The sequence below is a fragment of the Ranitomeya imitator genome, chromosome 1 (genome assembly GCF_032444005.1).
Source record: "Ranitomeya imitator isolate aRanImi1 chromosome 1, aRanImi1.pri, whole genome shotgun sequence".
Taxonomy (NCBI): Eukaryota; Metazoa; Chordata; class Amphibia; order Anura; family Dendrobatidae; genus Ranitomeya; species Ranitomeya imitator.
Window position 1 is genome coordinate 126932285 of NC_091282.1, and position 15246 is coordinate 126947530.

General features: G+C 42.7%; 1 protein-coding gene across 1 annotated transcript in view; it reads right to left on the bottom strand.

Annotated features, from left to right (window-relative positions):
• FCHO2 (FCH and mu domain containing endocytic adaptor 2) overlaps positions 1 to 15246 on the bottom strand; it is a 146240-nt gene that overhangs the window by 48536 nt on the left and 82458 nt on the right. Inside the window, exons 7-8 of the mRNA XM_069750592.1 lie at positions 10729 to 10827; positions 10000 to 10096 (exon numbers count right to left, since the gene is read on the bottom strand). Coding sequence (XP_069606693.1) covers positions 10000 to 10096; positions 10729 to 10827 — 196 coding nt within the window. The remainder of the gene's footprint in view (positions 1 to 9999; positions 10097 to 10728; positions 10828 to 15246) is intronic.

Consider the following 15246-nt stretch of genomic DNA (forward strand, 5'->3'; position numbering starts at 1 on the left):
CACCAATACTATGTGGAACTCGTCTGGATGTAATAAGTGCTGCAGAACAGAATAACATGTTTCTCTTTTTTTGCCTTTTCTGCAGAGATATGAGGGCTCAAAGTATTTGGGACCTAAACTGTTTGTTTTTAAAGGCCGAGTTTGCATTACCAGAGAGATTTCACTGAGGACGTGTACTTTGTCTGATGCTGACCAATCATAAGCAGGCAACAACACACTTGGGAAAGAAGAAAACACCTCCATGGTACCTTCCAACAAGGTAAGTGTGAGACATGTATTATCAATCAGCCTGGTGTCCTCACTGCAGAATGATGACATATGCTGGAGCACAGCAGACCCGAGTGTGATTAGCTGACAGACTTCAGCTCTCATCTCTGGCATTCACTATGGTGGATGGGGCAGTACTGCAGAAGTTGATTTTCATTACAAACACGTCTAGTAATTCTCCCCTCAAATTCAAATTAGCTTTATTGGCAAGACCAAACACACATTAGCATTGCCAATGCAAGTGTAGTGCTGCCAAATCTGCTGAACTGCACCTTCCCCGCACTGACTGCTGGAGATGAAAGCTGTTAAGCACGCTCAGGTCTGCTGTGATTAGGCACATGTAATGGGAGGAGAGCAGATTGTGTCATTATGTCTCACTCAGAGCCCGTTCTAAGCTATAGCAGGGGTGTGGTAGTTCGCCTCTCAAATTCAAATTAGCTTTATTGACAGGCCCAAATATACAATAGAATTGCCAATGAAAATGTATTATTGCCAACTGTGCTGTACTGCGCGTACTCCCACAATGACTGCCAGAGATGAGAGCTGGAAGCTGCCAGTTACTCACACTCAGGTCTGCTGTGCTACAGCACATGTCACTACTCTGCAGGGAGGAGAGCAGACTGTTTGGCACTGGTATTGTGGAGTGTGTTCTTCTTGACCCAGTGTGTTGATACCTGCTTGTAATTGGTCAGTGTCAAAAAGGGGGAAGAAGTAGACTTTCCCAGTGAAACCTCTTTGGTAATGCCCAGTTGGACGTAAAAAAAAATAAACTGCTTAAGTAACAAATAATTTGATCACTTATATTGCAGCAATGGAGAGTTGAAATAATAAAAAAAAACTGAATTACTTACTGGTAATGGGATTTTCCAGAGCCAATGACCGCACCACACGAGAGAGGGGATGCGCCCATCAAGGACAGGAAACCTACTAAATAAAATGGTGGAACTTCACTCCAGCATCAGTTGGGTTACAGAACATGAGAGGACCCCCATACAGTTACCGTATATCCGTATATGCACATACCGTTACCAAGCAACAACCACAACACCTTTGGCTTATACACCTAAACTTAATGCACATAAACCCAGTGATAGGAAAAGGAGGAAAAGAATATATGGGTGCTGTCAGGAGCTCTGGAAAATTCTATTGTGGGTAAGTAATTTAGCCTTTTCCGTTCACTCATGAGAACAACACATGAGGAATTTACAGAGAAACCAAATGCACCCCTGGGCGGGGGGAGGGGGTTGGGACCACCGCCTGTAGAACACTTCTTTCAAAGGATAGATTAGCAGAGGATAACAGATCAAGCCTATAGCATTTATATGAGGTTGAAGGAAAGGACCATGTTGGTTACAAAGTTGGTCGATGGACACCTCTGCCTTCTCTGCCCAAGAGGTAGCGACAGTAGAGTGAGCTTTTCTACCACTAGAGGGATAGGCTAACCTAATGGCTTCCCTAATCTACATAGCTAGGTTACCCCTTGATAATTTAAGGCCTTTTCTAGAACCTTGGAAAGAAAAACAATGACTGGCCCTTCCTCCATTGCTTTTTAAATTACATGTACTTAGAGTCCTCCTAAAATAAAGTGTGTGCAATTTCTACTCCTTTGGGATCTTAGGATTATTACAAAAAGAGGGAAAAATAAACCCCTGACACCTATGAAATGTCATGTCTACTTTTTGAAGTTAGGGTTGTTTTAAAGCCAGATCCAGTCTATCTTCAAAAAATCTGTGTAAATGGGGAGGTTAATTAACAAAGTCTGTATATCACTAACCCTACGGACTGAAGTCAATGCTACCAGAATTATATTCTTTAAGGTGAGATTTTTAATGGATGACACCTCCAATGGTTCACAGGGGGTTTAGTTAACACCTTCAATACCAAGTTCAAATCCCATGGAGGAATCTGCTGACTAGGGTTTGGTTTTGACCTATCACAAGCTTTAATAAACCTAGTTATCCATCTTTTGGCTCCAAAGTTATATGTATACATTGCCCCTATGGCCCAAACCTGCATGTTCAGAGTGTTCTACTCCCTCCTGGAGAAATCTACTATATAAAGCTGAATGTGTGTGTGTGTGTGTGTCTGGACCCTGAGAGCGTCATAGGCTACATTGTGAGGTGAAATTTTAACCCCGCGCTTTCCAATTCACCAAACAATTTTGCCCCTATCTACATAATGGGGAAAAAAGTGAAAGGAAAAGTGTTGGAGGCGTTGCAGCTACAGCCACAAAATTTTGCACAGTCACACGTCTGGACCCAGAGAGCATCATAGGCTATGTTGTGAGGTGAAATTTTAACTCCGCGCTTTCCAATTCACCAAACTATTTTTCCCCTGTCTACATAATGGGGAAAAGTGAAAGGAAAAGTGTAGGAGGCAAATTGACAGCTGCCAGATGTGAACAAGGGGGACTTAAAGAGTGAGAGCGATGGCGCCAAAGAGTATATACCGTACAGTTACTAAGGTGGGCCCCGACATGAGATACTCACCACACATGGGGATATGAGCACACACACAAAATGCGCCACACACTACCACGTGCTTGAACACATATACCACCCTCAGCACACATTTCACCACACATACACCAACTACAGGTATATACTATATACAGGAGGAGATGACACACAGGTATATACTATATACAGGAACAGATTACCTACAGGTATATACTATATACAGGAGATGACATACAGATATATGCTATATATAGAAGATGACATACAGGTATATACTATATACAGGAGGAGATGACACACAGATATATACTATATACAGGGGAGATGACACACAGGTATATACTATATACAGGAGGAGATGACATACAGGTATATACTATATATAGAAGGAGATGACATACAGGTATATACTATATATAGGAAGAGATGACATACAGGTATATACTATATATAGGAGGAGATGACATACAGGTATATACTTTATATAGGGGAGATGACACACAGCAGGTATATACTATATACAGGGGAGATGACATACAGGTATATACTATATACAGGAGATGACATACAGGTGTATACTATATATAAGGGAGATGACAAACATGTATATACTGAGGTGAAAATGAGAGGTGTGAGGTGAAAATGAAAAGGTGTGAGTGCAAAATGAGAGGAGTGAGGGAAAATAGTGTAGTGATCGGAAAATGACAGATGTGAGGTTGAAATGACAAGTGTTAGGCGGGAATGAGAGGAGTGAGGGAGAAAATGAGAGGTGTGAGGGAGAAAATGAGAGATGTGAGGGGGAAAATGAGAGGCGTGATGGGAAAATAAGAGAAGTGACGTGCTATAACTAACCACAGATATTTACTATGCCCAGGCAACGCCGGGCTCTTCAGCTAGTCCTAAGATAAATTTAATCGGAACTTCCTCACCCAGACTTTCTGGACAACCAGTCAGGAACTTTTTCCAAGCTCTACTGTATATTTCTGTCATCACTGGTTTTCTGCTGCTCTTAAGTACAGCAGGTACTAAACTTGGGGAATACCCTTTCTAGATCAATAGTGACCTTTCAAATTCCAGGCTGTCAAATGAAGTAGCATAATTTGCGGACGGCAGACCAGACCTTGGATGAGCAGATCGGGGATCTCTGGCAAGATCCATGGAATGGAAAGGAACATCAGCCTCATCCATGAAAACGACGGTCTTTTGGGTCAGAATGGGACAATCAGGATTATCCTTGCTTGGTCCTCCCTGACTGTTAGGCTTCTTTCACGACGGGGACGACGGGCAGCGCAGGACCAGTCGCTGAGAGATTTTCCGACGTGCAGAAAAACCATTACTCTGAACGTTTTCTCCGCCCGACGGATAGCTATTTTCCACCGGATCCAGCGCATGACGGATGAACATCCGTCACAATCCATCGCTAATACAAGTCTTTGGGAAAAAACAGGATCCTGCAGAAAAATTTGCAGGATCCTGTTTTTTCAAAAATCGACGTGTTACGACGGGAGCTAAATGATGGGAAATGTGAAAGAGGCCTTAGTAATCATCATTGCTGGATGAGAAGCATAGGGTAGGTCGAAGATCCATGGAATCTGGAAGGCATCTACCACATGAGAATTTTCCCTTGGATCTAGCAAGCAGAATTTTTTCACCTTCCTGTTCTGCCTGCTTGCGAACTGGTCTATGCGCTTGGAAGGCCCACAGGTCTACAGTTTGCTGGAATACTATGCGATTCAGGGCCCATTCTCCTTGTCGCAGCTGATTTCAACTCAGGAAGTCGTTTATGTGCAATGCTGTTAATGACAAGAGATGTTGTTCCATTATTTGGAAAATTCCTTCCGTTGCTAGCAAAGAGCGAGATTTTGTCTCCTCTGAAGGTTGATGTAAGCTACCGTTGTTCGATTGTCTGACAGGATACGGACATGACTGCCTTGGAGAGATGCAAGAGATTTTTCTATTGCATATTTTACTGCCAGCAGTTATTTCATGTTTGACAAACTTCTTCTCTTGCATTCTGACCAGATGCCCTGGAATACAGAGTCTCTCAGATGCGCTCCCCATCTATTTGTGCTTACATCTGTAGTTATGACATCATTGATCTGATACTCCCAATGGGGCCTCTACTGAAGAATTACTTATCTTTCCTTCCAAACATACTCTGAACCTTTTCTCGCCTGTCAATATCTCCCGCTGTAATTAATGGTATGCAATTGGTCGCTCAGGACTGCTGGGATACATGAGGCCAGAGTCCCCAATAATGACATTGTCTTTCTGAGTCTCATGGTAGGATTGTTCACTGCCACTGTTACTTTACACCTTTTCTCTCCCGGTAGGAGACAGGACTGCGCCACTGTGCTGCCCATCTCTTCCTATCACTTTCCATATGAATTTGGGTATATTTCCACTGGGCGTATTACATCAGGATTTGCTGCAGATTGGACTCTGTGTACAGCCGCAGCATCCAGATGTTACAGCATAGTGGAGGGGATTTTATTCAATGAACACATGCGGAATCACCGAGCGTACAAAAGTGGGCAGCGCTTTGGGCGGAGCGGGGTATCCGCTGAAACCAAAGCGCAGCCATTACGCCCCGTGGACACACACCCTAAGGGTCTTAAGGGAAAGTTACTAGTGATGAGCGAGTATACTCGTTGCTCGGGTTTTCCTGAGCACGCTCGGGTGACCTCAGAGTATTTATTAGTGTTCGGAGATTTAGTTTTCATCGCCTCAGCTGAATGATTTACAGCTACTAGCCAGGCTGAGTACATGTGGGGGTTGCCTGGTTGGTAGGGAATCCTCACATGTAATCAAGCTGGATAGTAGCTGTAAATCATTCAGCTGCTTCGATGAAAACTAAATCTCCGAACACTAACAAATACTCGGAGACCACCCGACCGTGCTTGGGAAAACCCGAGCAATGAGTATACTCGCTCATCACTAAAAGTTACCTGTGCCTGATAACGGATTTCATATCCATAGTGAAATTGGGTGATTCTTCAAAGATAGTTCTTTGGATAAATGCGGAGCAGATTCTTTTCTGGCATGAGTCAGGAAACATATCCCTGCAAAGCGCATACTCATTTTTAGGTTTTGCGCTACATTTCTTAGGCCTTTCCTAGTAATTAAATGACAAAAAAAAAACCTAACTAACATGGTGATCTTACACAAAGATAACTCACCATCCAAACGTTTGGTAAGGGTATCAGATTTGGAGGCTGTTTGAAATCACACATTATTTCGGCCCTGGTGGCGGTGGATTCTCGACCCACTTTGCTTCTCTGGATGGCCTTAGTGTCGCTTGTGCCACTTGTGCAACTGCCACTGCTGCGCCCACTGGCGTTGTTGCTGCTGCTGTTCCTCTATAATCACTAAAAGAAGGAGAGCAGAAGCAAACCAGCACTTTTGGTGGCTAGACCCCCATTTTAAATGGGAGAGCAGCCACATAAACTCATCCCCCATGCCTTCTCCGGACTCCCCGAAAGCGAGGTTAAACCTTCCGAGTCAGAAATCTATGGCACGATAGTCATCAGGGCACGAGAATCCCAGTGCGACCTGTGCATGTGCAGACCCTACGGCCAGTAGACATCTGAAAAGTCTCCGTAGCTCGCGTCCATGGTGCCACCTCCAGTACCTGACACAGGCGCTACAGGCAAGGAGCCGTTCTTCTAGATAGTCAGGCCTGTTTAAGTTTTTTCCCAATCCTTTTTCATGCCTGAGGTCTTCAGCTTCAGGTCCCTTCAAAGACAGGAAACCAGCTGATGAGGGAATGGGAAGGGGGGAGAGGCTCCGCCCTTTTATTCAGTAGGTTTCCTGTCTTTTAAGGATGAATCCCCTCTCGTGTGATGCTTTCATGGGGAAAAAGAAAAGTTGTATTCTGAAAGGTCCTTTTTAAATGAGTGCTGTGTACATATAGCTTATTGCACAATTAAATGTTTTATAACTGTAATATGTAATTCAATTCCGCACTTTTTTTTTAGAACCCTTGTTTGCTGTCAGTAAAGGGAAACATTGTGTACATGGAATAACACTGTGTACTGCAACCTTTGGGGAGCTGAGCTCAATGCATAGGCAGCAAGGTGAATCTATAAACTACCCCATTAGTCTGTATTTGCTTAGAGTTCACACTGCTTAGAATGGAGAAAAAAAAAATCACAGTAGGAAAAACAAACAACTTCTCATTGTAATGAATACATAGTACTTGCATAAATCAGAAAACCCCTTTAAAGGGGAATGTGTCATCAGCAAATGATCTATTCTTTAACCTCGAAACCTGTTTTCAGCTTCATGACCAGGCCAATTTTTTCGATTCAAAACAGTGTCACTTTATGTGGTAATAACTCTGGAATGCTTTAACAGACCCCACTGAATCTGAGAAAGTTTTTCCGTGACACATTATACTTCATGATAGTGCTAAAATTTGTCCGATACGACTTTCGTTTGTGAAAAAAAAATAAAAAATTTGATAATTTTTAAAATTTTAAAGCTTTTCATATTTATGCCTTTAAATCAGAGAATCATGTCACACAAAATAGTTAATAAATAACATTTCCCACATGTCAACTTTATATCAGCACAATTTCTGATTTTTCAAACAAAATTTACAAAACTTATTTATTTTTTATTTTTTTTAAAGGGATTTAGGGACCACATCACATTTGAAATTACTTTGAAGAAACATATCCAAAAGTGACACCATTCTAAAAACTGCACCCCTCAAGGTGCTCAAAACAACATTCAAGAAGTTTATTAACCCTTCAGGTGCTTCACATTAATTAATGGAATGTGGAAGGAAAAAAATAAACATTTTAACTTTTTTTCACAAAACTTATCTTTTTACCCCAATTTTTGTATTTTCATAAGGGTAACATCAGAAAAATGGACCGCAAAAACCATTGTGCAAGTTCTCCCGAGTACAAAGATAGCCCATTTGTGGGGGGAAACTACTGTTGGGCACACGGCAGGGCTTGGAAGGGAAAGAGCACCGTTTGTTGTTTTTTTGGGTTTTTTTTAGAGCAAAATTGACTGGAATTGAGAGCGGATGCCATGCTGAGTTTGGCAAGCCCCTGATGGGCCTAAACTGTGTAAAAAACCCCACAAGTGACACCATTTTGGAAGCTAGAACCTTCAAGGAGCTTATCTAGATGTTTGGTGAGCACCTTGGAGCCCCAAGTGCTTCACAGAACTTTATAACGTTTAGCATAAAAAAAAAAAAAAGAAAAATCACATCTTTTCGCAATTTTTCTTATTTTCACAAGGGTAACAGGAGAAAATGCACTGCAAAAACTCCCCATAATGCTTGCAGATCGAAACAGCACAAGAGCATTGTACAGTGCCATCTGTACAATGTGCACGGCCAATTTGCTTGTACCATACCTTGGCTTTTCACATGGCACTGTAAGGTTTGAGGACCTTATCTGAGAGATCGACAACCCCCATGTACTTATTATAATCCGAGACACAATCTGGCTTTGGGTCTTGTGGTACGTCGGGCAGTGACAAGGGTGCTGTTGTCACGGTGTATGGTGTTCAGGATAAGGACATCCCTTTTGTCCTTACACTAGACCACCAGCATGTTGTCGCTGCATTGGGTTCTGCTGTCATCCTTTTTCAGTAGTTGCCCAAAAAGGGAGACCTCTCTGATTTTTTTTTGCACGGTGCTGCATGCAACTGTACCTCTGACAGAGAGGGTGTGGAAAAGTGGGACGCTGGTGTAAAAGTTATCAATGCAGAGATGATAACCCTTATCCAGCAGTGTGTGCAGCAATTCCCACACAATTATCCCACTCACCCCCAGGACTGGGGGGCATTCAGGGGGGTCAAATCTGGGTGTCCTTCCCTTCGTGGACCCCAAATCTGTGGGTGTATAGGGATTGGGGAAATGCTGCTGTGATCACAGATCGGTCACACAGCACACAGCGCAGGAGACGGATGGCAGGAGGATCGCACGGGCCACCAATGATATTCTCTCGCTCAGGTAACACGGGGGTATACAACCACTCTGCACGCCAACTCTGAGGTAAAGATGGCATGCAGAGTGGTGATCACTATTTAAGCTTAACCCCTTTGGCGCTGATTGGATGAACAATAGCTACCAACCAATCAGCACCAAATAAGGTGAGGTAATGTGGTGATCACCCCATCTATTGTGACGGCTGTGATTGGTGCTAATTCTTATTTTTGTAACTTTATTATGACATCGTTGTGATTACTTGATCAAAAGGGGAGGGGGAAGATACAGCCCCCCGGGGTGACATGCAGGGATGGCCTGGGGTCAGCGACAGCAGCCATCTTAGCTCGGTCATTGCCCCATGACCAGAAATAACGGCGCTGTATATATACTTTGCGGAAACGCAGCTCCCGCAGTGCAGTGTATATTCAGGGCATGTCGGGAAGGGGTTAAATCAGGTTTTCTTGTTAAATATACTTTTTCAATTGTTACTTTTTTTTATATTTCATTTTACTATCGCAAAAAAAAAAAAAAAGGAATGAATAGAAATCTTGCCATTTTCACATTAGCAGCAATAGACTGACCCAAACCCTATCTGTTTGTATGGAAGTGTTAGCTGAGAATGCTCAAATCTGGGCACAGAGCATTGTGAAAAGAGGAGGAGGAGGTCATCAGAGACATCACCTGTTGTGAATGGTGGATCCTGTGCTATCTACAGTATATGGAGGTGTTACCAGTCATTGGAATCCTGACTGTGAAGATAGCGAGATTGCGGAAAAGTTTTCCTAATAGAAAGTATGTGTTGAATTTTAGGTCTAGTGGCCAATGTGAATATTTCAAGATTTCTGATTGTTAATATAACAGTTGTAAAAAATTACATTAAAATAAAAAACTCATTTAAACAATAGGTCATTTCCCTTTAATGTCTTCCTAAGACAATGAGGTCAATATTTTAGAATGATTTGGCGATAAGATTATATACTGGGATCAGCATAAGTAGACTTGCTGGATGCGAGGTGCAGACTGGATGCGAGGTACACCACTGGTTAAGAGCATTTTTTAAAGCTCCTCATGAAGAGGTTCTAAGCAGATGAGGGCAAATGGTGGGAGACAAAGTTGCCGAGGACTTGCGTGTCTCTCCTAATAGCAGCAGCCTGGCTGGGCAGACAGAACAGTCCCCCATCAGCTAACCAGGGGAGGGCTGGAACATGCGGTTCCCAAATCAATCAGGCACGGCATTCAGCAGTCCGGGAACCACGTGGGGATTACCATGAGTGACACGGCATTTCCCCGGCTCAGTATGACCGCTCACACGGCCGCACTCACCAGGTCGTTCTTTCCCGGTGCCTTTAGATTCTGCAAACTTCTCCAATAAACTTTCCATTGTGATGTTCTCCATGTTATTTATAAAGTCTTCATGTACCTGGAAATAAGGAAAGTGAAGAGCTGGAAGTGTAATAACAGTGAGGGTCATCAATAACACAACGTGGGAAAAGCAGATCAGTTATTAGAGAAAATGTAAACTATGCAGTGTTGGGTTTTACCAAGCTAAAAGCGCCACAAAGCTGGAGTAATTTGCGTAACAAACAAAAACGGACATTGATACCATGTGCTCTCTATATTCTGTGTTTTAGGCAGGTTCTCCACACTGATGACACGGGGCCGTGAGGTGCTGACAGGAGTTGATATTATATGTGACTCAGTGAGCCAAAAACTCCGTGCACTTACTAGGAGCAGGGTGAAATTGGAATTACACCCGCAAAAGTCAAAAAAATGCTAGGGCAACCTCCCTTTATGTCAAAATTATGGGAACCTTCACAGCCTTGATCAATCGGAGAGGAAGAGTGAACAGTCTACAAACATTGCTCATTAATCAAACAGCGTGAACCACTATGATAAATTTGGCGCATTCTAAGACCCTCCAGTCTGAGTTTGACCATCTGAGAATTACACAGTATCGGTAAGTTTTTACTATTTTATGCCGCACCCTGGGGCTATTAATAAAGGATGGTCCACTAGTGGACAAGCCCATTAAATATCACTAGTTGAACATACCTGGCCTATCTGGATGTGGACTTCGCTAACAGAATGGGAAAAGCAGCCAATGATCTCCTTCACCCGAACAAGGTGCGCCTCCTCAATGTCCTGGAATTTCTGCAGAATGTAAATCACCAAAAGTAAGTAAATCTGAGCAGCACCAGAGCGCCGGACACAATTACTAGGATTGCACGCTACAGCATCCATCTTATTCATGCTGCCCCTATAAATGGTAAGCTTCATCCCCAGTCTGACAGGACAGATGTCAGTAAAGGGACACACACACTGGGGATAATAAGTATTTGATACACTACACATTTTGCAGGTTTCCCACCTACAAAGAATGGAGAGGTCTGTCATTTTTATCGTAGGTACTCTTCACCTGTGAGAGACAGAATCTAAAATTAAAATCCAGAAAATCACATTGTATGATTTTTAAATAATTAATTTGCATTTTATTGCATGAAATAAGTATTTGATACAATAGAAAACCAGAACTTAATATTTGGTACAGAAACCTTTACTTGCAATTACAGAGGTCGGACGTTTCTTGTAGTTCTTGACCCAGTTTGCGCACACTACAGCAGGGATTTTGGCCCCCTCCTCCATACAGATCTTCTCCAGATCTTTCAGATTTCGGTGCTGTCGCTGGACAATATTGAGTTTCAGCTCCTTTCAAAGATTTTCTATTAGGCTCAGGTCTGGACACTGGCTAGGCTATTCCAGAGACTTGAAATGCTTCTTACGAAGCCACTATACTTAGTTGCCCTGGCTGTGTGTTTCAGGTCATTGTCATGCCGGAAGACTCAGCCGTGGTCAATCTTCAATGCTCTTACTGAGGAATGGAGGTTGTTGGCCAAAATCTCGCTATACATGACCCCATCCATTCTCCATTCAATATCGTGCAGTCGTCCTGTCCCTTTTGCAGAAAAGCACCCAAAAGTATGTTTCCCCCATCGAACTTCACGGTTGGGATGGTGTTCTTGGGGTTGTACTCATCCTTCTTTCCCCAAACAGGACGAGTGGAGTTGATACTAAAAAGTTCTATTTTAGTCTCAAGTGACCACATGACCTTCTCCCATGCCTCCTCTGGATCATCCAGATGGTCAATGGCGATCTTCAAACGGGTCTGGACATGTTCAGGCCAGAGCAGGGGGACCTTGGGTGACCTGAGGGATTTTAATCCATGATGGCGTAGTGTGTTAGTAATGATAATGTTTGAGACTGTGGTCCCAGCTCTCTTCAGGTTATTGACCAGGTCCTCCCATGTAGTTCTGGGCTGATTCCTGACCTTTCTCACAATCACCCTTACACCACGAGGCGAGATCCTGCACGGAGCCCCAGACCAAGGAAGATTGACAGTCACCTTGTGTTTCTTCCATATAATAATAATGCCAACAGTTGTTGCCTTCTCACAAAGCTGCTTGCCTATAGTCCTGCAGCCCATCCCAGCCTTGTGCAGGTCTACAATTTAGTCCCTGGTGTCCCTATACAGCTCTTTGGTCTTGGCCATGGTGGAGAGGTTGGAGTGTGATTGATTGTGTGGACAGGTGTCTTTTATACAAGTAATGAGTTCAAAAATTTGCAATGAATACAGGCAACGAGTGCAGAGTAGGGGGCTTCTTAATGAAAAACTAACATGCCTATAACAGCCAGAATTCTTGCTGGTTGGTCGGTGACCAAATACTTATTTCATGCAATAAAATGCAATTTAATTATTTAAAAATCATACAATGTGATTTTCTGGTTTTTATTTTTAGATTCTGTCCCTCAGAATTGATGTGTACCTATGATAAAAATTACAGACCTCTCCATTCTATGGTGGGAGAACTTGCAAAATCAAATACTGATTTTCCCCACTGTATATAACTGACAATTATCTTTTGTGGGGTGGTTTGATGAGAATATTGTATACGTGCACTGCTGGAAATGAAGAGTCTAGGCTGAAAGTTAATACAATGGATGGTCATTTATAAGCAGCCATAGCAGGGAACAGGTATGATCAGTCGATGCTTCAATAAAAAGAAATGTGGATGAGAAACAACCTTTGAATGCCCCGCGACAAGCTCTGCACAGGTTATACGGCATGGCAGAATAGGCCCTGTATAATGGGGCCCCGTCCTTCCCTAGAGTGGGTGACGGCTCCTGCTCCAATGGTTGTAACTGGAGGACCCCGTGTTCCCAGCTACTTAACCATTTACTGCCATAGTGAGGAGCACAGTGGCATTAATATAGGGGACCCCCCCTGTGACTGGGTCATCGGGATTTCTGGTGTTCGCTCAGTTCTTGGACTTAGCGTTCCCAATCAGTCAGTGTCATAGACACCCATAACGTATTACCACATAGAAGCATGTTACTGCACTAGAAGCTTAAAGATGGAAGAAAAACATTTTCTTGAACAACTTTTTCTCAAAAAAAAAGAAAAAAAAAAGGAAACATGAATATAGCATGAACAATTATGTCTCCATAAACATTGCCCAAGAATGTCATAAAACAAGGCCTCATATGGAGTATTTTAGGCTGAATAAAAAGTAACGCGTTCAATTGATGAGAAATATGGCTGTTATCCACTAGGTGGCAGCACTTCCCACAGAACACAACATGCACATCCTATAGGAGAAGAGACATTTGTTCCTGATGTTCAGCCACATCCCGTAGAATCCCAGGCTTTAATCCCAGGCTTTACCAATTCCTATAAAACCAAGCCAAACTTCTAGAATACAAAAATATCATAAGCCCACAGAGGTGATAGCAGATATTGGGGGGAAACCAGAGGGATCTGCTGATAATTATTGAATTCACAATACAGTATCAGCATAACTTCCTCCCATTTCAAGTGAATACACTGTGTGCAGAATTATTAGGCAAGTTGTATTTTGACCACGTGATACTCTTTATACATGTTGTCCTACTCCAAGCTGTTCAGGCTTGAGAGCCAACTACCAATTAAGTAAATCAGGTGATGTGCATCTGTGTAATGAGGAGGGGTGTTGTCTAATGACATCAAAACCCTATATAAGGTGTGCTTATTAGGCAACTTCCTTTTCTTTGGCAAAATGGGTCAGAAGAGAGATTTGACGGGCTCTGAAAAGTCCAAAATTGTGAGATGTCTTGCAGAGGGATGCAGAAGTCTTGAAATTGCCAAACTTTTGAAGCGCAATCATCGAACAATCAAGCGTTTCATGGCAAATAGCCAACAGGGTCGCAAGAAGCGTCTTGGGCAAAAAAGGCGCAAAATAACTGCCCATGAATTGAGGGAAATCAAGCGTGAAGCTGCCAAGATGCCATTTGCCACCAGTTTTGCCATATTTCAGAGCTACAACGTTACTGGAGTAACAAAAAGCACAAGGTGTGCGATACTCAGGGACATGGCCAAGGTAAGGAAGGCTGAAAACGACCACCTTTGAACAAGAAACATAAGATAAAACATCAAGACTGGGCCAAGAAATATCTTAAGACTGACTTTTCAAAGGTTTTATGGACTGATGAAATGAGAGTGACTCTTGATGGGCCAGATGGATCAGTAAAGGGCAGAGAGCTCCACTCCGACTCAGACGCCAGCAAGGTGGAGGTGGGGTACTGGTATGGGTTGGTACCATCAAAGATGAACTTGTGGGACCTTTTCAGGTTGAGGATGGAGTGAAGCTCAACTCCCAGACCTGCTGCCAGTTTCTGGAAGACTTCTTCAGGCATTGGTACAGGAAGAAGTCGGTATCGTTCAAGAAAAACATGATTTTCATGCAGGACAATGCTCCATCACATGCCTCCAACTACTCCACAGTGTGGCTGGCCAGTAAAAGTCTCAAAGAAGAAAAAATAATAACATGGCCCCCTTGTTCACCTGATCTGAACCCCATAGAGAACCTATGTCCCTCATAAAATGTGAGATCTACAGGGAGGGAAAACAGTCCACCTCTCGGAACAGTGTCTGGGAGGCTGTGGTGGCTGCTGCACGCAATGTTGGTCGTAAACAGATCAAGCAACTGATGACAATCTATGGATGGAGGCTGCTGAGTGTCATCATAAAGAAAGTTGGCTGTATTGGTCACTAATTTGGGGGGTTTTGTTTTTGCATGTCAGAAATGTTTATTTCTAAATAAATAAACAAGTGAGATGGGATTATATTTGGATTTTATTAAGTTGCCTAATAATTCTGCACAGTAATAGTTACCTGCACAAACCGATATCCTCCTAAGATAGCCAAATGTTAAAAAAAAAACCCACTCCAACTTCCAAAAATATTAAGCTTTGATATTTATGAGTCTTTTGGGTTGATTGAGAACATAGTTGTTGAGCAATAATAAAAATAATCCTCTAAAATAAAACGTGCCTAATAATTCTGCACACAGTGTATAAAGAATCATCTAATTCATAGGGTTAACGGAGAGAGTTAATAGAGAGCTCAGTCATCAAAAGAAAGAAAAAAAACTAGACTGCTTGGAAGATGCACAAGAAACATTGGAAAAAAAAACAAAACAAATGACAGCGGCTGCATTATGAGCTGCAGACACTAGAGGGCGCACAGGATACACACGT